At 39.4% G+C, this 23,580-nt stretch overlaps 1 protein-coding gene across 8 annotated transcripts in view; it reads right to left on the bottom strand.

Annotated features, from left to right (window-relative positions):
* Positions 1 to 341: 341 nt before the first annotated feature.
* OSBPL1A (oxysterol binding protein like 1A) overlaps positions 342 to 23,580 on the bottom strand; it is a 76,083-nt gene continuing 52,844 nt past the window's right edge. For 3 of the 8 annotated variants that reach the window (XM_071737363.1, XM_071737364.1, XM_071737368.1), the window contains 12 exons: positions 21,410 to 21,566; positions 16,441 to 16,516; positions 14,662 to 14,796; positions 14,214 to 14,311; positions 13,346 to 13,528; positions 12,760 to 12,867; positions 12,579 to 12,668; positions 12,249 to 12,375; positions 8,495 to 8,611; positions 7,585 to 7,708; positions 5,203 to 5,293; positions 342 to 1,525 (listed from right to left, as the gene is read on the bottom strand). In XM_071737363.1, the coding sequence (XP_071593464.1) occupies positions 1,423 to 1,525; positions 5,203 to 5,293; positions 7,585 to 7,708; positions 8,495 to 8,611; positions 12,249 to 12,375; positions 12,579 to 12,668; positions 12,760 to 12,867; positions 13,346 to 13,528; positions 14,214 to 14,311; positions 14,662 to 14,796; positions 16,441 to 16,516; positions 21,410 to 21,566 (1,409 nt within the window). In that variant the 3' untranslated portion in view covers positions 342 to 1,422. Of the gene's footprint in view, positions 1,526 to 4,289; positions 4,314 to 5,202; positions 5,294 to 7,584; positions 7,709 to 8,494; positions 8,612 to 12,248; positions 12,376 to 12,578; positions 12,669 to 12,759; positions 12,868 to 13,345; positions 13,529 to 14,213; positions 14,312 to 14,661; positions 14,797 to 16,440; positions 16,517 to 21,409; positions 21,567 to 21,872; positions 22,059 to 23,580 lie in introns of those variants that run through there. The other 5 variants (XM_071737362.1, XM_071737361.1, XM_071737367.1 and 2 more) reach the window with 4 other exon arrangements.

Below are 23,580 nucleotides of genomic sequence, written 5' to 3' on the forward strand. Positions count from 1 at the left end.
GAACTGGGCCCTCATATGAAAAAAGAAAAGGCTTTCCTTTATCTATGCAAATGTGTCTCAGCATCACTACCTTCATAATTCTAGTAGCCACAGACAAAAAAGAAGGGCATCTCATTGCCTCCTTGACATTTTCTGTAGTCCATTCTCAAGGCTAGAGCTACAGCCTCACCACATATTAAAGCAGAAAGTTCTCAGTTCCCCAACCATCCCCACCGCTGAATAAACAGATTGTTTCTGCTCCAAGGAAAAGAGGTACCTGAAACACCTGAGACACTTCTATTGCTTCAACTTTTGGAGGAGGCTTGCTCAGCATTGTCAAACACAACTCACTTCAGACTAGGTGCAAGAAGTTTTGAAGCCTTTATTTAGTAGCAATTAAATTATTTGATTAACACTAACCTCCAGACAGCAGTTAAAATATTGTACAAAGAGCAGCTTGCCCTCTAGAAGCTCTGTACACAGTTCAATATAAACTTACACTCTAAGATTGAATGCACCCCACTGAAAAGGGGTAAAGCAGCTGCACACAGGAGGCCTCACTGAGGTGCTGTACTACCTTTGAAATACACAAGACTTCCTCCCAGGGAGTTTGCACAGTACAGACACAGGTCCTGTCCCCCTTGCCAAGTTCCACTGGGTCCTGGACTGATTAGGTTCTTGCCTTTTTGCAGTGGTGCTGGGCACCAGAACTATTTAGTGCATGAAACAGGTTATTTTTAAAACCTGTTACTAGTGTGCAGTTCAAAACAAATCTGTAGATATTTAAATGGCTCTTAATTCCTTAAATCATAAGGTTGGTAGCAAAACAGGAGAGCAAAATTCAAAACACACTGCACAAAACATTGAATAAATACCTCTGAGTAATGTTACCAGCTTAAATAACTGCATTAATGCTCCAGAGAGGGGAACACTTCTGGAATCTCTGAGCAGAGCTCAGGATTTAAGGGACATACTTTAGTAAAAGAAAAGTCACTTTATGAAAAATTACATCTTTACAGAAGTGACACACCCTTCTTTATTTTAACAAGATAATATTGCAGTTACGGTGTGTGCTTTTAAACATTCCTAGGTCACAATGAATAAAACCAGTTTTACTTGTGCCAGTGTTATCTAGGAAAGAAAGTATTCACAGAACAGCCAAAGTTGTTCTATTCCTTGTACACCACAACCTAATATAGGTGTATTCAGCAAACAGGGCAGCTTGAAACCACGGTGACTGACTTTGTCCACCATCAGCCAGAAAAATTATTCCCCTACCTATGGGACTGCAGGTCATGTACCACCAAATTTACTGTGGAGATGCTTAGTTTTCCATTTGGTAATGATGTGTCAGGTTTTTCAGGATATAAGTAAAACAAAGGAAAGCATTAAAATGGATTAAGACTTATCAGTCTGTATCAGTCACAGGCTCCTTATTGCATTTTAATAAATATCAGGCAAGTTAAAATAGTTTCTGTCCCAGTAGTTGCCAGAATAAAGCCAGTCCTGCGTACCAGTATAGGGATTGGGGCCTTGATGGAACCATCTGCAAGGAAACATAGAGCATGTCAGTGAAGCTATTAACACACCTTCATGGGAGTTCAGAACTGCTTTGCTGCATCTTCCTCAGATTACTGTTCAAGGTCATTAGAGTGATTGCAGGAGCCCTCAGTTTTAAATGCATAACTGAATTCAAAAAGTCACCTTCAGTGGCTGGATGGTCCCCCATTTGCCACACCACTTAATGTCACATGAGTGACATTACTGACACCAGTGTTCTGCCACTTGAAACAATTGGGACTATCACACAGAGAAGGACAGGTACACTTTTACTTCAAAGCAGTTGTGAACAATCAGATTGGCATGCATAGGCAGTAAGTTTTTGCAGAACACAAACACCACAAGCACTGCAGTCCTGAAAACAGAAAAACATTATTTCCTGGGCATCTACGTTTCCCTTTGGTTTTTTTTAAAAAGCTTGTTTTGCAATGCACCTAACTCAGAACAAGTGTGCCAGCTACCCTCAGTGTAGATGAAGCATCACCTAGAAGCTACAGAAGTCATGGTTTATTGCAACTTAATTGTGGTTGCATTACACTGGTAGCACTGAGAGGCTAATCTGAAAGGCCAAAAAGCTGAATCCACCTGCATGAAGTTACCTGCTAGCTTTTTGCTAAACTGGTGGTTGATGGGACACTGAAGTTTAGTATCTTCTTCCTTTCCTTCTCCCCTCCTACCTAATCTGGAAGCACTGTGTACACATATACACAAACATGTAATTAAACCTTTTGGTGGAGGGGGATCTCTATCTGTAAAATAATATGCACAAGGCTGTACTACTGGCAAATATCCCCCAGTGGCAAGTAAAACCCTGTCAAACCACCATGGCACAGAAGTTTGTCTTTCCTCCTCCCCATGCTTTTCTGACAATCCTGGAGCCTGCTATTGAAACCCACTTTCTCTTTGGGCTTAGTTACTCAGTCCTCTGCCTCAGCAGCACACACTGCACACTACCAGGCCTCTAGCATTTTTACTTTTTGTTGTATTCTGCCAGGCTGGGTTTATAGCACAAGCCAGCTTGCTAGAAGCTGTTTCTGTCATTTATATGTTCCACAGCTTCCTTTCAGTTTATTGGCCAAAAACCCATGTTCTTGCTTTATATGCCTCACTGCAGCAAACACACTCACTCAAGAAAATCATGCATGTGCAAGGCAGCCCATCTTAACTCAGATCTTCCCTTCTAGGGTACCATAATGTTTCAGAAGAGAAATTAAAGTACATTTGGACCAAGTATGACTTGATCTCTTCAAAAAGCAAAAGCGTAAAGGCCACCAGTATTGCAGTATTATGTTACAAAGTAGGGCAGCTATGAGGCAAGTCTTGCTTGGCTCAAAAGATTTGAGGATGCTTCTTGGGAGAAATGCCTTGTACCATCTTCATGGTGGTAAACTGAACAGTTGGACACCTCAGTGGTTCTCCTGCTGTCCTGGTTAAATGAACTGAAGCCAACAGAAGACAGAAGTCATTCACCTCGGGTACCGTACGTGGGTCCCTACTCCATCACCTCCAACAGGATGCACCAGCTCGCTCTTCCAAAGGGACTGGTGTGGGCATGGGGCATCCAGCTCACATCCAGCTCATTACAGCTCATTCCAGAGCACAGGGTTTGCAGAGGCAGAGCCAGAAGCACAGTCACCTCATCTCTGGCTTTAAGGAATTCTATTATCTAACACATTCCTAGTGTGCTTTCAACCCTTGTACAGGTGAAGACAATGTGCCCCTCCTTCTGCCTCTCCCCTACTTCAGTAAGAAGGGGAAAGGTGATGAGAAGAAGTTTCAGAGACCCAGGAGACTCAAAAGCAATCAGATAATATAGCCAGGTAAGTGATGGGAAAGGAGGGGACTGATTTTTGTCAAAAGCAACAGATCACTGCTGTGTTCAGAACTGGACTAGTCTTTTACTCAAGTCTTAGGACTGCTGGTCAGGCTGTAAAATATAAAGTGTTCAACACGAATCACTTCTTCAGAAACACCAAGACTCCACTTCAAAAGTGTCACTAGGTACTTTGTAAAAAAACATTTTTACTCATAAAAATGGTTTTATGAGGGAGGAACTTGACTAGATGAAGAAAGAAACCTCCTTTTCTGTGACAAGGAAATTGCAGTTGTTTACATCAAAGTTTATATCACACTGCAGTTAAAGACCTAGAGTTGACCTTCAGAGAACAGGTAGGAGAGAGTTTCCCTTCACAGTATGCATTCCTCCCCAAGCACAACTCTTCATCCATACTTTATGTTCCTCCTTTGGAAGCAGTCACACTTGGCATTCCTACTAAAAGGATCAGACACTTGGGATTTTCTGCCAAAGCTTCAGAAAAGTCCTGGAAAGCAAAATGTTCTTAAAGGATGTTCCAGGCAAGTTCTGAGGAAGTCTACTGTACTTGCACAACTGAAGAACCTTGTGAATTGTGTCTGTACTAATTATACATCCCAAAAAACAGTGCTTGGAGTTGTCCCCTGGGAATTCCCCAATTTCCAATACTAACCTCAGGTGCTTTGAGTTATGCCTTTAGCTGCTTCAGGCATCTGGAAGAACAAACTGTAACTATCCTTTGCTTTGAAAATACTTGGTGAGAATTAGAACCACTCAATTCAGGAAAGGAAGAGGGAGGTGCAAGGCTGTCCAGCACTTAACATGTTTACTTGGAAGCATTACAAAGATGTTATTTTCCACCAGTTTCAGGGCAAACAAACCCAAACACTTCAGGAGATCAAGCACAGGAAAAAGACAAAGGCAGACATGTCCAAACCTGGGACTCTGGGATGATGGGTGACTTCATTTGAAAAAAAGAAGAGAGTGATTTATAGTTACAAACAGACATTTTAAAGATATTTAATCCACACTGTCTGTGTATATTAACAGCTTGTTTAAATGGAAGAGATGAAGCTTGCTTACTTTCACAGAGTTTAGCCCTACTGTGTTTTTTTCTGTGAAGAGACCACCAATTTATTGGTATACTTTTAAATAGACCATCTCTGGTCAAACTAGATTAATTTATTCATATTTTCATAGTTTCTATTTAGCTTGTAAGAGCTCCCAACTGACCACTTTCATCTTTAGTAAAAAAAAATAGCCAGCCCAGATCCCTTGTAAGCTAATTTTTCCCTGAACTGTTCTAAATTTTGTTGTTAGTAACCTTCTCAGGAAGGGGACAATGACTTGGCTGTCTGGGTGGTAAAGTAATTTCTCCAGCTTTGATAATAACTGTATACAGTGGGAATACAGCAGTGCCAGCACACAGCAACCGATACGAGAAGTCATGGGTGATAAACTACCAAGTTCCAAAGAGGAAGCATCTCCTCCTCTCTTTGGCCAAGCATGCAAATTTGAGGCAATTATAAATTAAACAGCAACAACAGTCCTTACAAGCAGCTACCAGTGGCAACACCTTTTTCATGTCAGAAACAAGAGTTGCTCAGAACAGACAGTTTGTGTCTGACTCTGGGTGTGCAAGCAGCAAGAGGGAAGGAACCGAGCCCAAGCTCGATGTTTCTCTCTGGAAGCACTTGCAGCCTGAAAATACAACAGTGGCACTACCAAACCTGATCATGTCAGCTTTTCATGCTGACACAACACTGCACATCACCAGCACAGACTGGGAATTAACCTCAATGTTCAAAACCTTTGTCACTACACACACATACAGAGGCAAACACACTGACCTCGTCTTCCAGTCTTCCTCTGATTTTGAACGATTTTTGCGGGCAGTCCTTTGTTTTTCTTCTAGCCTCTTCTTTTCTTCACTAGCTAGATCTTGAAGAAATAAAAATACACAAAAATACAGAAGACATTAAAGTGCAGAAGATTCTGATCCAGCAAATAAATAGAGGAAGTAGTAAAAATCGTTCATTTAAAAAACTTCCTACATAACACAGAAACCCTTCTGGTTTACTCCAGTAGTGGGGCAGCTGTGGTACAGATTAGCCTATGGAATTCCATTCTTTAAAACTTCTAAATACATGTTCATCCATGGCCTGAGGACCCTCAAAACATATTTATGTGACAGCAAGTGTGAGCTGGGGGAGGTGGCATACCTCAAATTGATTTCAGTAGGGAAACTGACTGGAATTATTTCAGAAGCGTGGCCACCTGCTTTTTTAAAAGGTTTTGGTTAAGTTGTTGCTAGTGTGTAGTTCCTGATTAACAGGGGTGTGGAATACTCATTTCCAAACTACAAAGAATTGTCTCTCTGTGGGATTCCTTAATTTTTTTTTTTGTTATTGGACTGAGGTAAGTCGGACTAAGGAGGAGATTAGATGAATGGTGATCTGTGATCTCTTTCACACCTGAAGTCTCAAAAAATATTTTATAAACATCTTGGAAGTAGTTAAGAGTTGAGTAGTTGAGACTATCAACCATTTCCAGTTACACTGCAAGCTACCAATACACTGTGCATTATCAGTCAATCTGGCATACAACTTTTAGGCCGTGAGAATAGTAAGGAATACGATCTGCTAATAGCAGAGTTATTTGCACTTCAAGTTTACACAGACAAATTACTGGAGATACTCTGAACAATGTGCATCCTAGTGTCCACAAAAGAATTGTTTCCCCACCGATTGTGGAAATTCACTGATCATTTTTTTTTTAAAGTTTTAAATAAGCAGTTGTCAGGTTCTGAGAAAAAAAAAAAGCACAAGTACAACTGTCCTGCATCATGCCCATGTCACTGGTTTTCACAGGTAGATCTCAGGTAGATTTTCATAGGTAGGCTATTTATCAGAAGTAGCCACAGTCACTGCTCTTACTACATAGGTGAAACTGAATCAGAAGTTTCACATCTTACCCCACTCAACTTGGCAACCTAGAGAAAGAAAGAACCCCCATGCTTTTAGTTTACAAAGCTGGCCATCCTGCCTTAGTATGCAAAATGTCAAAGAAAAAGGAGCAAAAGAGGGCCAAGGGAAAGCTGCTCCACACCATAATGAAATATTTAACATTAGGTTACGTCAGAAGACTAAAAGACACTTTTCACATCTGTAACAATTTCTGTGAGGTTTCTAAAAACCACACAATTCTACGTACTGCATGTCTTAATGTATTTCTAATTCACTACTCTAGGACAACAGAAGTGTTCAACTCCAAGTGAAAAAAATAATTTTTGCATCAAATGTGTTCTTTGGCATTTGGCAGTTTTGCCTCAATAGTTCAGACTGAATTAATCAGAACTGGCACATCAAGACAGTCCTTGTGCATCAGCCTGAAGGAAACAGAAAACTGGAGAAGTTAAGAAATACTTCCTTTTGATATTCAGACACTGACTTCTTACACTGGTTTCCAATTATAGGCTTTGGCTATGGAGCACAGCAGAGGGTCTAAAGCTAAATAAAAATCTTTGCGTCATGAAGTTCAAGATTTGGGCTTATATGGAAGAAAATAAACAAGTGGGTGGTGTGGTGGGTTTCCAGCCACTTGTTCACACTTACCCACCTCAGTGGGTAAAGGGAAAGAATCAAAAAGCAAAAGCATGCATGGGTTGAGTTAAAGACAGCTTAATAAGGGGGAAAAGACAAGGAGGGGGAGGAAAGAGTGACGTAAATGCCATCACTTACTGCTTCCTACTAGGCCCACCCAGTCTCCAAGCAACAGCTACTTCCCCCAGCACACACACAATTTATTGCTGAGAGTGATGTTACACAGTGTAGAGTATCTCTGGTCAGTCTGGGTCAGCTGTCCTGACTTTTTCCCCTCCCAGCCAGCCCCAGACACAGACAAGGCCTTAACACTGTGCAGATATTGTTCAGCAATAGCTAACACATTGCTGTGTTACCAACACTGGTGACCTCTCTGAAGCACAACACCACATATGGGCTGCTATGAAGAAAATTAACTTGACCCCAGTCAGTACAGGTGGGTGACACACCTTTCCCTGGAAGCACACCACAACCTGCAGAAGGCTGTGTTACTGTCTTGCAGCGTGGAGGACTGTATCTTTGGGGGTAGCTACTTTAACAGTTCCTCTAACAAACTGAGATTTTTTTTTTTTTCAGTCCCTCAGTTTTCACAAAAAAATTAAAACCACCTTTGCCAGTCACTGAAGTTACCTATTTCTCCATTTTCCATGGCTCTGATATCTGGCCGTAGCCGGCAATCCGTTTTGGGAATGACACTCTCCATTTCCTTGTCCAACTCGTTCAAAGCCATGGCAAAGCTAGTGAAATTATACATCTGAAATTCAAAGATAAAAGGTGACTTTATGATTCCTCTTTCTGCTGGTATTAATGCACAAGAAAGCTGCTGTCTAAAAAGAAACATCCAAGTGCTTTTTTATTATTTAACCACTCAAGATAGGAATACTCAAGATAGCAGAAAACTGCACTGTCAGGCAACAGTGTAGATGATCCCTGCCATTTCTATTCAAGCAGGCCAGCATCCAATTACTCTGTGCATGATTTCTCATTTTTTTCCAGTCCTACTGGTATTTTCCCCATCCCTGTAAAGAGATTTCCTCATTGATTAACCCACTGAGGGCATCTTTTTTTTTTCCAGTTCTTTCTTTTTCTAGTTTCACACCCTCCCTCTCCCCCCATGTATTCCACCCACTGCCTCTCCAGATCCACAGCCCTTCACACTCCAACTCGTGCTAGGCAGGCTTTGCAAGAGCCTCCTAGAAGTATCTGTCCTCTAAGCAAGACCTTCAGAGGAGATTTCTCATGTCTCAGTGTGGGGGGCAATCTGGAGAGAAGAGGCAGGGAGAGCCCCCATCCTGCTAGCTACAAGAAACATTTTCCAGAGAAATGCCTCTAATTCTAGAGTCATGCCCATCACCATTCTCTCTCCAACCCCACATTATGGAGTTACAATTGTAGTGGGAAGTCGTTGCAATAAACAGGTAGGTTGAGACTTGGTAAAAAAAAAAAAAAAAAAAAAAAAAAGAGATAACAAGTATATTTTTGTTGATCATAGAGAAAAACAGAATAACACACACTTTAAATAAGCAGAAGCATAGCTGACCTGTGCTGAATTTGGAGGTCTCGGCGTTATCTTCCATAGCAAAACACTTCCAGGAATAACATACACACTCTCAGAATCTGGCAATGGCATCTCATCTGATTCCTCGGGATTGCCCACCTAAAGGCAGCACAAAAAGAGGCATTCTTTGGAGTCAATAAAACATATACACCCATTCATTCCAACACTGGAACTTACATAAAATTACTTCCTTGACCAAAAGTAAATTAGTTCAGCAACAAAAACTTTTCTAGGTGCTTTTCAAGAAGGGCAGCAGCATTAACATAGCATACATACAGTTCCTTCCCAATAGAAGACTACAGCATTTTCTAGCATCAACATCTTTGCAGATACAATCTGGATGTCCAAGCATTAAGAAACGTCAATTTTTTCCACCACAGAGATGGTCTTGTTTCCTCAAAGACAAGCATTTCTAAGGCTGATATTTAACTCCCTTACTGCTTTACTAAAGTTGAAGAATTAAGTCACATTTCCTCATCATTCCACATAAAAAAAATGCCAACATGTAATACAAATGCTGTCTTCAGTTTGTGCACAGCAGAAAGCCCCACACCACTGCTCTTTGCTCAGAGAACATTCTGTTTGCCATCACACTAATGCAATGGCAAACTGCAAACATTACATTAATATCTTGGGCTACCTGCTTCTAGGAAGGGTATCCTTTGAAGGACAACACATACAGCCTGCAGCAGCTGCAGCCTCAACACTGAGAAATATTTTTTCCAGAAAGGGAAAAAATTCCATCCAGGGCTACTAGGGCAGTAGAGAACAACTGACAGTCACACATCAGTGCAGATGTGACCTGAAGTAGTTCTAATCCATCACCCTTATTTGTGCACTGCTTTAAAGCAGCTGGGGTCTGATCCTCTGACACTAATTCCACCAGACAAGCATTTGCTACAACACTGAACTAAAGCCAGCAAGATAATTAATACTGCTCTTCCAAGAAAACTTTGTGTCACCATCACAGCTAAGAAGAGCAGCATAGTTCAGAGACCACCAGAGAGCAAAGCTGAACTTAAAGGCAACTAATGCTTTAAATACTTTGGCTACATGCCAGCAGCTTTAATGGTGCTGCTAATAAGCTTTATTCTGCTATAGCTGCATCAGATAATACAGACTGATGTTTTAGCACCAAAAAAAAAAAAAAAAAAAAAAAAAAAAAAAAAAAAATCCAGTATTTAAACTGGACTCAATTGACCTCTGAGATGATGCTTTTGTTACGCCTCCAAGAAAATTAGGAAGTATTGAGGACTCTGTTTCACCATGGTGCACTTGAGTACAATGCTTTCAATAATGAACAGGTTGCAAAGTAACCAGAACAACATGCAGACCAGGTTCAGTCCCTCAGCTATTAGGAATATAAACAGCATTTTTACTTGACTACATCTGAACTGTGCTGGCAACCTCCCATTCTGTCCTTTAAAGGACACTGACCTATCTTTCAAAAATGAGGAATGTGAAGCAGAACAGATCAGAAAGATACCCTTGTATCAAAACAAGGACACTTCAATCAGACTATTAAACTCCAAAGCAACTTTTATAGAAAGGCTACACTACACACTGCAATTTGTGCCTTGTTGGATGATCTTAAAGTTGTCACAAGAATCACCACAAAGAACTAGGTAAAAAGGGATTTTCATGTACTCTTGCCACAGTGATCTGTATTTTAGGCACTACACTACTCAATCTCTCAGTATTTTGCTAGGAGGGTAGTGAAAAACTTTGCCAAAGCAATAACTCTGGTGACTGTAAACCAGACAAATGTGAGGGCACTTGCTGTAGCTGTTCCTTATATTTGCACTGAAAATTCTGCATAAAATGCTTCATCTTGATTTTAAAAAGTTTCTAGTTCATTCAGAGCTGAATAATTCTGGTCTAATCCCAGGTCTACTATAGCCCTTCTGATGTTGGTAAAATATCACCTAGCTCACTGCCAAGTATTTTTTATTTAAGTTTTATCCTTCTAAAAATCAAAGGGATTCGGGGGAAAATCTGGGGCAATGTGACCCTGGAAATTCTACTTTAGAGAAGTTTGAAAGGCCATTTACTTCCACACCTGAATGAATCCTTCACTACTACACGGGGACAAACCACAGACATTATACATGAGACTTGGCTCACCTAGATGCTCAGAAACCATAATACCAACTCTTCAAACACAAGGTGGCACTGGGAATATATATTCAACAGAGTCTACCCCATATATACAATGTGCATTACAAAGCTTTCTGTTTTCTACACAGAAATAGTTCTGTTAAATGAGAAGAAAAATCAGAGCAACATTGTAGCTTTAGCTTTATGTGACAAGATGCTCCATTTTGAAGTGAAAAGCAAGGATCCTCTTAAGCATTGTTGGAAAATACAAAGTGGCAGCTGAACAAAGGCACAGGATATGTTTTTCTTTACTTCTCCCTAGAGCTTGCAGGGTCAGACTTGAAGAGAAGCAGAAATCCCCAGTGCTTTAGCACTCTCCTGATGACAAGCACTGGAGCAAATCTCAGACACAGCAACAATCTGCATCTGCACAGGAAAAACTGTTCTTAAACTTCTCTGTCTCTTTTGTTCTGAAGTATAAAAACTACCTAGAGTCAAGCCAACAAAAAAATTTGTCTTCAGTCACCAGAAAGAAACAATCCTTGTTTTAAGCTACTACATGGGTGGTTTTCTTCATCAAGCTGTATGTTGTCACCCTTACCATTCACCTTAAACCAAAAGCATACAGCTGAAATCTGGAAGAATTACAAATGTGGGTTTTTTTCCCAGAAGAAAAAAAAAAAAATGCAACGGCAGTGGGGAAAAAAACCAAAAACCACCCATTTCTATGGCTGCCAAAATTTAATAGAAAATACAAAAATTCCTTGTAAAAGCTAAAAATATGATCTTCTATCAAGATGAGAAACTAGGCTATTCTGCCTCTAGGAGTCCTATTAGAATCTTTCTATTAGAACATCAGTCTTGGCATATATGATCAGAACCATGATATATATGTAACACATATATGATTTAATCCATGTGACTTGGGAAGAATCATAGAATGCTGGGAGTTGGAAGGGACCTCTAGAGATCATAGAATGGCTTAGGTTGGAAGGTACCTTAGAGATCATCTACTCCAACCTCCCTGACACGGGCAGGGACACCTCTCATCTAGACCAGATTGCTCAAGGCCCCATCCAACCTGCCCTTGAAAACCTCTAAGGAGGGGGCATCCACAACTTCTCTGGGCAATCTGTTCCAGAGTCTTGCCACCCTTGTACTAAAGCAATTCTTCCTAATGCACAGTCTAAATATATTATCCTTCAGTTTAAAACCATTTCCCCTTGTCCCCTTGCTGGACACTCTTATGGAAAGTCCCTCTGCAGCCTCCCTGTAGGTTCCCTTCAGGTACTGGAAGGCAGCCTTAAGATCCTCCTGGAGTCTTCTCATCTTCAGGCTGAACAATCCCAACTCCTTCAGCCTCTCCTTGTAGCACTCATCTAGTCCAACCCCCTGCTGAAGCAGGAAGAGGCAGACAATGAACCAGCCAGTATCTAGAACACTCCAAATCTTGGGAAGTTTGAACACAAATCCTTGATAGAGAAAGCATCTTATCTCTTAATGCTAGAGCTCAATCCAATCTGTTTTGTATTACACTAGGAAAGAGAGAATAAATTAAATGTTGATGCTCTTAATTACTAGTTGAGTATTTAAGTGTGCACAATGCTTTTGAGATACCACCTGTTTATCTGATTAATACCTGTTTACTGCTTTTCTTCTCTTCTGCATTCTTCTTGTCATTTTTTTTGTAAGCTTCAAATGTAGCTGGGTCAATGCTGTACAAACACTCAGTCCACTTCCCATACAGTGCACAAAGTTTCTTTTTACTGTCAAAAAAAGACAAAGGAGTTTAAAGAGATTTATTTCACCATCTCAGACAACAATATTCGAAAGAAGAACTTTTCAGAGCAACTCCATTATTAGTGTTGCATGTTGTAGGTTCATGCCCTTGACAGAGGAAGTTAAAAGCATTCAGTTCTAGGGAAACAGAAGACAGCAAATTGTTTCCTGTTAGGGATGAAGCTCTTACCTTTTGTCCTGAATGTAGCCTTCAACTTTGTGCAGCTCCTTCCCAAAGAGACCACAGGGCTTGAAGCTTAGTACACATTTCTCACCAGTTCTAAAGGCAGAACAAGAGGACACTGATTACTTCCAAATGCTTTTCCTCTTCAGACTTGCAGCCCATAAAAGCACTCATGCTCTTAACTTACTTGTGGTTAGTTATTTCCACGTTTCCATACTGCTCTATCCAGAGTTTGCCCACAATGATGTTGTGCACACAGCATGTAGGATTTGTCCATGTGTAGGCTTCATTGTGTCTAAGGGAGGGGAAGAAAAATTAAAATACTGTATATTTGTACTGGATGTCACTCCTACAACAAACCATCATCTATAAATCACACCAAGTCTTGAAATGGATGTGGTAATAAGTCAAGGAACCTAAGAAGTTTATTAACCTACTGCTACTGATTTTATCAATTCCTTCAGTGCAGTTCCTGTTAGCACTGAATGACAAGAGGAAAGCCAGCAGGACTCAGGCACAGTAGTCTTAGTGGTACTGATGTTCAAGCATCTGCAGAACACACAGACATAAGCCTGAACTACTACTATTGGTATACAATGTATTAGGAGAAATAATGGCAGTTCTTCTCATCATCCCCTCCTCCCTGTAAAGTGATCTGCCAAACATTAAAATGTGGTGTCAGACATGTCCATTCCTAAGCCATGAGACTCTAATGCACAATAATCATCATGATGTGACCACTGGATCTGTGCAGTTACATCTTATCAACTTACTCAAGAAGCTCCAAAGTCATTGTGCCTTTTGGTTCTGCTTCCACACTCTTGCCCCAGAATTTAAGTTTAGGATAAATGGATCCATGAAACACAAAATCATTATTTAAACCTTCAGCATAGAAAGCACTGATTGGTGGATGATGGCTAACTTGCTCTGAGAGAAGTCTAAATCCAAGATCATCTCTGGAAAATAAAGATAACCAAAAGCATGTATCTATATTTCAAGTGTAGTCAAGTTACAATTCTTTTTCCCCAGGGTGAAACAGACAGTGGGACCCACATGTAGTTGCAGTACTCAGTGCAAGAGTTAGTTGAAACCCTAAGATAAAACATGGCAGGCAAATTAATACATAAAACATCCTCATTCTAAATAACTGACAACTGAATGTAAAAAGGTAACAAGAACTACCAAATCTGATCAGGCAATATGTTTCCTTTTGATAGTGATCTTAAACATACACAAACATAGGTCAAAGTCTCACTTTAGAGAAAAGAATGCCCTAAATACAGCTGCACATTAACTGGCTAACATTGACTATTTGTATTCTGGACACTCATATAATTAACATTACAATTCCAACACCTCCCTTATATACCATGCATCTTTTTATTCAGAAGGTTTCAGAAAACAAAACAAAACAAAAGCAAACAAAAGAAATCTTGCTTTTGAACCTTTTTGAATTGAAAAGTTCAGTAGTTTCCCTTCACTGGAAGGTGCCCTGCTGAGCAAGATTATGAATTGCAAACACCTCCAGCATTTGGTAAAAGAAGTGAAATCTCAGAAGCCAAAGAACAGCCTGCAAGCCCCATGAGAAGTCAGATGAAAGAGCAGTGACACAGAATCCCACTCTCCACTCCTGTTCATTACCTGATCAATTCGTATGTCTCTCCAAGCAAGGGATTGAAGGGCTTCCCTGTACGTTCCCACTGCGAGGCTACAGCAGACACAGCAAATGCAGCAACACACTATTCAAAAGAGTAAGAGCATGCATCATCTCCTGGATTTTAGTCTTTTATCAAGTACCAACAGCAGTCATGGTATTACAGAGCAATTCCTCTGAAAAAGCTCAGCAGAGGTCTGTGTGCAAGGCAGGGGAATAAACAGTTTTCATCAAAAGGCTACAAAAATAAAGCCTTAGGAAAAGCAAAACATTTTCCTAGATAAGCAAAACTGCTTAAACTAATAAGAAAACCCAACATGCAGCAGACTACAGGACTTCCTCCTATGACAAATGAGACTATCTATGAAAAAAAAAATAAAAAATAATTCCAATGCATTCATCAAGACCTAGCACAAATTCCCACAGCCCCAGTACCTGCATTCGCTCAGTTGTGCTGGATAGTGAGCTGGCTTTGTGGATGAGGTATGTGTGCTCCATGTACTCTGTGAGTCGCTGGAGGAAGCTCAGGGGCTCATTGAATATAACTGGCATTGTGATCTTCGACAGCTCCTGATGCACAAATGAAATGGGTGTTAAAAACCAAATGCTTAGATACCCTGTCCTGCAATAACCCCAGTGTAATTGGCTTATTACAAAAACACATGATGCTCTTAATGCTAATGCAATGTGCTTGACCCGGCTCTGCTAATACTGCATAGAAAAAAACCCCGTAGATCCTTAAGAGCCTGATTGAAACTTATTTGTGCTGACATTAAGGCTACTTTTTAAAGAAAAAGAAAAACAAATATCAAACAAACTTCCTATCAATAAAAGAATTAAGAAGGTGAGATAAAACAATGGAATGAAGTAATTTAAAGAGTCCTCTATAAAGTTATTTGTTACTCTTAAAATAGATATGGAAAATCTAATTACTTAAACATATTATCTTTCCTGAAGCAGGTGGGCAGGAGGATGGGAGGAGGATGAGAAATGATAGGGAAACATGATGGCACAGAAGTAAAAAAAGGGATTCTGTATTCTGAATTTAAAAAAAAAAAATTGTAACAGGAATAAAAAAATGTGGAGAAGTCCTACACATTTTATGCTGTTTATTCTTTTTGCCATTTTTTAAAAGCATGCCCTCTGAATGCATAACACAGCAATGTTTTAAGCAATGTCATCAGCAAATTAAAAGCATTAGTATGGCCACTGGCAGTACTGGAAATACTCTTCTTAACCATAAGTAGCATCTGGCATTAACAGCTTTGGCAGACACCTTGGTACACAATCCACTTCAACTTCCATTCCATTGCCTCCCTCCAAACTACAGCTTCTGTGCAGCAATTTCTGCAAAGCAGGATCAACACCTTTAAGGATATATATATATATATATATATATATATATATATTTGTCTTTCCTGCACACACCTTATCCAAGACAGGCTTTCAATCTGCTCTTTGTATTTCAAGGTTATAACACCTTTCTGCTAAAGCCACTGTGAGAAGCTTTGGGTGCTTCACAGCATCACAGGAAACTGGGAGCTACTGATAGAGACACTTCCACCCCTCATGGCTTGGTGCTGTTTTTAACTACAGCAAGGGCAAGAAGAGAGAACAACAGCAACTAAGAACAGGTGTTCCCCTCTGTAGGCTGCTGGTACAGGATGACAGAGGTTTACCAGCAATAAGTATTTTCAGCCTATTATAGGAGCTAATGGAGAGAAGAGCTCTTCTCAAGTCACCTGTAGCTGGAAGCAGATTATGTGCCAGCCAGCTATCCTCTGACCTGGCCACTGTCTGCCCACTAACACCATGAGGGGAAAAGACAAAGATACTAAGGGGAGGGAAAAAAACAAAATGAAGGTGTGGGGTTGGTTTTTTTCTTTGTCTGGTTGGGGTTTTTGTGTGTTTGTTTGGTCTTGGTTTGTTTGGTTTTTTTTTATTTTTTGGTTTTGTTTTTGTGGGTTTTTTTTTCCTTTCACAAACAACAAAAAAATTTGCTTCCACAGAGTACTTTAAGGGTTAAAATTAAAAGAAAATACTTTTACTGAAGGAATATTGCCTTGACTAAGTTTTGCCTTCACTAGTTGTGAAGTAAATTAAAACATAAGCAACAAATCTAAAAAAAAAAAAAAAAAAAAGAAATTAAAATCCCTTCATTTGGCCTTCAAGTAAAGCCATCACATCTTTTATCATAACTTTCCAATTCCTTACCATTCCAATACATTTTCTTAAGATACTCCAGATACTGAAGTCATTTCTGGAAAACATTGGAGATGGCAAGCTTGTTCTGTGGGAAGGAACAGAAAAGAAAGAAGTAATAGTAGTTTTCCATTACTAACCATGGCTGAAAAATCCAAATACTCTTTTTTGAAAGTAGTGGTTTTCTAATTTTTAAATTAAAAGCCAAGGGCTAATGGCAGTGATACCTTCAAGCATTTCTGCTGTTTTACCTACACAGAAGCCTGAATTTCTCTAAAATCTTCAGAACAATTCCCTTCATTTTGTTTAAGAGCAATGGAAGATAATTTTTACATCAGTTAGCAGGACATTTTCACAATGGCACTGTTAAGATATTTTCTTCCATCTTAGTGAAAGAAGAGAAGTTCTTTCCAAATAGGTGCACAGGCATGTTAAGTATGTCTGGAGAGATCTGAATATTTACCAGCAGGATTGTTGGTTTGGTTTTTTTGCTAGTTACTAGCATACTGACAATGAAGACCCATGACATTTATTACCCATGTTAAAATCAGACCTCAGGAACAATATAAAAAGCAGCATTGTTAAAGAACAAGAAATCCCAGCAGTCTGTTCTGCAGGAAACTGACATATCCTGAAGCAAATCTTAAAACCTACCTTCTAGACCAACATTTAGGCTCTGTAATACAGCCTGTACTGCTCAGCTTTGTGAGAAAACAGGGAAAGATTTTGTTCAGTTTTCTTACTGGTACTGATCAGTTCAACTATTAATCCAATTTACCTAGAAAGGCACAAATATAGGTCAAAGCCCTTTGGCTACAACAACACGAAAATTCATGTTTGGATCATGAACCTATTACCAACGAGGACAATTCTCAATAGATGAGAAGTACCTATAGCTCACTCACACTGCATTAACTATTTGATTTTCAAAATTTAGTAAACTGTCTAAATTATCATTTTGCCTTCCTAATGAAGTTCTTTTCTCCCCTTAAAGTAAATAAATGGGTATAATTTTTAAAGCGTGCGAACAGGCTGTAGCTTCCTGGTCCACCACACTTCTGATAAACAAAAACACATTCCCCTAACAAAGAGAAAAAATAATTAAAAAAACACTGCCCAGACTAAGTTACTTTCAGTAACCCTACTTTTTGTGTTTAAACCCCCACCCCCACCCCCCCATACTTATATGCTGCTGAAAAGCCTCTTGGGATTTGCAGAAAGTACAAAACAAAAAGTACTCCTGAAAATAAAACAAGGCCCATCCAATCAGAACTCATCATGATACCAAATTATGTTTTGTTTGCAAGCAGCTAACACTCTAACACTGACTTACTTTACTCAGCTCCCATGCAGAGGATTAGTGAGTAGGAGGATTTATTTTAATTGACCCACATGTTATCACTCCCTATTCTGATTTTTCACTGATACAAAAATGTTTTGTGAAACAGATCATCTTGAATAATATGAAGTATAAATTACTTCTGGGTATGTTGTGATACAAATGTCCAGGAGAGGACAGTGTCCACCAAGTATTCAGTCTTCATTTGTAGTATTCACTTATTTTTCCTGTGTATTCTTTAATGAAGGCAGTTAGCAGGGCAGGTTTTTGTGTTGAAGTAAGCACTTCTGCCTGTAAAACACACTCATGTGGCTCGGATTTTGATGAAGTATGTGCTGGCATTGGTTTCCTTACATATTCAAACTTGTATTTTCATTAATCTGTCCCTCCATTCAATTTGTTTAATTACTTGAAAGTTGGCATTCGTTTTCAGCCATTCATCCATAGATCATCTAAACCCGATATGGGAGGCTGTTCTTTTCTCCATGTAACACAGACATACTGAAGAAACTAAAATGTTTTAAGCCACTCAAGAAAGATCCCATGGACAAGTAAGGACACGTGAAAAAATGACAGGCAGCCAAGACTTGAGGCCTACTAACCCTGACACACTTCCTGATTAAGGGAAATGTCTATGAATGCAAAAATTTCCTCCCAAATGTCAACTTTAGAAACAACTCAGGAAGTTAATTTTAGCTTTAAGTGACAATAACATCTGCTGGAATTTATGTGCAGTAGAATAGATATGATGCGTTTAAAATAATTAAACCAGTTGTTTGAAGCATTATCTATAGCAGATCAGCTACCACAGGCATCTTGTGTGGAAAATCTATGGTGTGAAAAGGGCACGTTTAGTTTGCTCTTCATATAAACCTGATCAGATAGCATCCTGTCTCACAAAAAGCCAAACACAAATATATTATCATGCTGAAAGGCCTCCAACGGAGGCACCAAAGGGAAAGGTGCCTGCAAAACCTCAGCATAAGAGGCAAACAGCAGTAATAAACAGATGTTAAATGTTGGCAGGTATTCCAGAACATTTCTGTGCAAGGGCTTTTGTTTGTTTGTTTTAAAATTGTTTAATATATTTTAGTTTGGTTTGGTTTGTGGTTTTGAAAGTGTGTCTCAATTTAAAATTCAGGTCTCAAAAAATGGATGCTTCCAGATTTAATGTACCATTCTCTTATCTCTCAAATCCTCTCCCAAGAAGTTTTTAAATAATAAGTTCACTTTCCAATCAACCTAAATTACAGGAAGTCACATCACCCATGTTCTTTCAAACACTCCAAGAGCAACCAGTAGGATACAAACTACATTGGAAAATCAGAATAAGACAGTAGGTTACAAGTGGCACTGGCTTCATCTATCTGTACACGCACATCCACACTTCTAATTCCTTGGAACCAATGAATATTTTCCTGCATCTCAAAAACCAAAACACCCCCATCAAAAGCCAACCTTTCCCTCCCTCTGCAAAACCCTCACTATTCAAGGCAGACAGTTTAGAAGTCATCTCTTCTAGATGAAGATAGAAAATTATTTATAGAGACTGCTAAACAGTGTTAGGCACTCTCATGTACAACCCAAATGCAACTTCACATCCTCTATTTATTGAGGAGCTACAGGAAGGTATCAAGTTTTTATGCAAAAGAAATTAAAATCTGGTCTGTTTTCTAAGTGACTTGTTTCCTGGCATTTAACACGAATGGAAGTTACATGAAAAAGTTAGAAGCAAACCCAAAAGTATAAGAATGGAATTAAGTGCTGTTAATACATTTTGACCTCTTTCATCAAGAAGCCAGTTTCTACTCTGAGAAGTACACACGTAGCATCACAGACAGTGCTCATTTGACCACGTGCCCTCTAAAGAACACAAAAAACCCATAAGCTCCAGGTAGGGAACACAGTTCTGAAGTTTGGCAAACACACCCTGTTACCAGGCCAAACCTCACAGACACCAAGAGCCTCAGAAACACAGCAAGAAACAGCACACAACTCCCATCCCCTGGGAAGGTTCTCCCGGAGGCAAAATTTAAATTGGCTGAACTCTGGGGAGAAACAGTTGGCATCAATATATTTGCAGACAAACCCCAGTGTATCTGCAAGGTGCTAGCATCTCAACCTAGAATGCACTATATAGCCACTTAATTGCATAAAGAAAAATGGAAACATTTGTTTTTCATAGAGAAGAACGATGTGTGGTCATATTTTGTCAGTAAACTATTAGCCAGACAATTTATTCACTCAGTTTACTCCAAAATCCTACAGTCTCTTTATTACTAAAAGACATACAACTCAAAAGTAACTTATGTAGAGGTAGGTTTTTATGACTCTTTATTTCCCTTTATAAAACCAGCAGATATTAAATGCTGCTCCAGCCATCCGCTCCTTCCAGTTACGACAACATAGTGTAGCATTACATAAACTTGCTAAGTTATTACTTTTTTATGGTAAATAGAATATCAGTTCCTGTTAAAAACTCTCTAAAACAATGCTTGTCCACATGCATCATCATTTTCACAGTGACCACAAACTGCCTCCTTCTTCACACTGTTTCCAAGGCAGTGAATGCAACCCAGATGCCCACCTTCACCTGGTGCTTATCCCCATCCCTCAACTTCCTGCTCCAACTAGGAAAGGCACTTGGCCAAGACCAGGAATATCACATTGCTAGCAGTATAAAAGTGCAGAGCAGCATGCTTAGTCAGCTGCTTTATGTTATCTTCCCAAAGCAACCTGTTACTCCACCCAAGCCCTCATTTGCTTTAGTCTTTGCCTGGTATGGGAGGGATATATATACAGAGGTTGAACCTTGACACATCAGGTCTCTGACATTACCACATACTTCAACAGTCACTGCAATTTAACTGTTTAGCTACCAAGTATGAAAGCATGACTTGCTTCTGCAAAATTAAATATCAGTTTCCTGATTTTAGAGAAACCTGGTGTCCCTACCATCATTCTGTACATTCAAAACACTTTCTCAAGCAGTCTTCTTGAAACATGCTGAAGTCTGGCTCGATCTGTAGCACAAACATTATATTGCCCCTTCACTGAAACTCGAGAATAGTGGTGTCTATTACATCTCATTAACTCCAGACCTATTGTCCTCCTTTATCAGCAAGGAAACAAACAAAAATGGATCATTTGACAACACAAAATAAGCACATAAAACATAGATGAGACTTTCAGAATAAGATTCCCTTTCTTCACATCTGAGTTGCTTATGCCAGGCTAGCAATATTTTTCATTCATTCCTGATACCAATAGAAGGATCAAGTGACTGGAAATTAAGAGGCAATAGGAGGAATAGGTCATTAAAAATATATGAAGGAATTAAAATCTACATAGATTTCAATAAGATCTATTTAAAAACACGTGTGTCCATTTTTACATAGCACATCCTATTTTATTTTTACTAATTCAGATTTGACTGCCAAAAAGGAAAATGCAAAGGAATACACTAGCCTTAGAAAAATATTCTTTATAAAATCATAGCACAACTAACTACTGGTCAACCACTCCTAACACAGTTTTAAAAATTTTCACAGGCCATTTCAGAGGTCAGTTTCAGAGATTCTTGTGGTCTTTTACTCTCCATTAAAGCATAATAGAATACTTTAAGAATGGGTAACATCCTACCTGTGTTTTTTGATTCCATTAGACAGCGACTCCCCACTGCCACAAACCTTTTCTTCAGACATGCTTGAAGTTATTGTATCTTTTGAATCCATGCTGTCTTCTAATGAGTAGGCTGCTGTTGTTTCAAACCCACTTAATGATTTTTCAGACTCTGAATCTGCAAAAGAACAGGTGCATGTTAACAAATCTACTGCCTCTGCTAGACTTCAGTCACTAACAGATCTTCCCTCTTTGTACAAAACTGAAACCTAAGTAGGCTACTGTGTCCTGATGACAGCATCCATTTGGTAAGTAACCAGTACTGCCACAGACAGCTGCAGCTCTGCATCTAGATACAGGCTAAAGAGACTGCAAAATAAGCATGAACACAATCAACAAAAAATCTTATAAAATAGAGCCAAAATCTGATTTTCACTAAACTAAAACTACTTTAACTTGCTTAGGACAAGTAGTAGTATATTACCTCACTAAATACCAGTTACCTCAACATTCAAATATTGACTTTCCCTATGTAAGATTTCAGTTTGGTCTAATTTCTTAGACACTCGGTGCTGCTCAGAAACCTCCACTTTCCAACTTACTGAACCAGTATCAAAGGACAGGAGGTATCATAGACAGTGGATTACATTAGCCACGTAAGTCCCAGCAAAGTCTAAATGATAAGCTCAGCAATCAATAAGATAAACTTTGTACTGTGGAAGGGTAGGTTAATAGAACAAGTCACATTACACATAAAACTTAAAAAAAATAAAAACAAAAACAACCCCAAACCAAAACATCAACAACACCAACACTACCTTATTTCCAACCAGTGTCCTGGTCAGGCAGTGCTTGATCAGCTCTTGAGAAAAGATAGTTTTGCCCCAAATCAGAAAGTAAAACTATTCCTGGCAAAAGGCTGTATTTTGGTTTCATGTTTTTCTTTCAAACTTGGCAAGACTGTCAAAGGATTATTCAATTGCAAGTTCCGGGAAGCAAGGGAACAGCTCAAGACAAGTAAAGATATACCAGTTCCCATATGGAAAATCATTTAGCAGAAAACAGGTACAACATTGAATGGTAGAAAGCTTAATGCAAGCCTCACCACCTCTGAAAAAGCAAACCCAAACTGTAGTAGACACCATTCCTGCTATATACTTCTTTCATCATATGCTACTGCTCTTGGCTGCAAATATGCAGAGAAATAATTAAAGATTAATCATTCTCTTACACCCTGACTCTAATTCAAAACTAGTAATCAAAACCTGCTGAGGTACCAGTTCATCCAAAAGAATATCTCAGTCACAGCTGCCCATTGCCTGGTGCTTTCTTGTTTTCTCCTAAAACCCAATGCCAGTAGCTTCTCCAAAACATGCAAATTATTTGTTGCTTTGGTGAAGGAGACAGTGACCAGAGGTCTTTCCACTATGTTCAGGTTACAGAAGGTCAAGAACAGTACAAAATCCCGATGAATGGATGGGCTGTGCCACAATGTCTCAATCCTCTCCAGTGAGAGCAGGTCTAAGAGCATAAAGGAGACCTTTCTTTTCATTAAAAACACCCATCCTATCCTTGTCAAGACAGCACAGAAATTAAGCCAGTTGCTAGGGAATGGAAAAAACTGCCAGCTGGTGCTGAGGATATGTTAAAAAAGTGGACTGGCACTCCAGAGAATTTTCTCACAACTTTCCTCAAATTTGTCAGTCTAGCTATGTGCCAAATTATGATATAACACATCAAAGCAGTAGTTTAGTGGGTAGTGTATAGAACAAGTAGGATAAGGAGAAGCATTTTTACTTGGGGACAACTCCATTACATAAAACACTGATTGCTCCAGAGATCACAAGCTCAGGTAGTTAGAAGAACAATGTTGGGTATCCAGACACCTCAGAGAAAGAGACACTCTCGAAGTGTAACACAGATTGGGCCTCAGCATCCTGACCACATGACAAGCTATAAATCCCTTCAAGGTAAGCTGGAGAGACATGCTTAAAACTGTGCCAACAGTTATCATGACAAAAAGAAGTGTAAAGCAAACTCAGTAACATAAAGCAAAGAGTCTTGCCTCCTCTAAGCCTCCTTATTCTGTATCATCAGGGACTGTCTTTTTTTCAGACAAGAGTCAGAAGATGCACTTTGAGTTTCTACAATAGACCTAGGACTCTAGAACCAGAAAGGGAAGAATTGGCAAG

The sequence above is a fragment of the Heliangelus exortis genome, chromosome 2, assembly GCF_036169615.1.
Source record: "Heliangelus exortis chromosome 2, bHelExo1.hap1, whole genome shotgun sequence".
NCBI lineage: Eukaryota > Metazoa > Chordata > Aves > Apodiformes > Trochilidae > Heliangelus > Heliangelus exortis.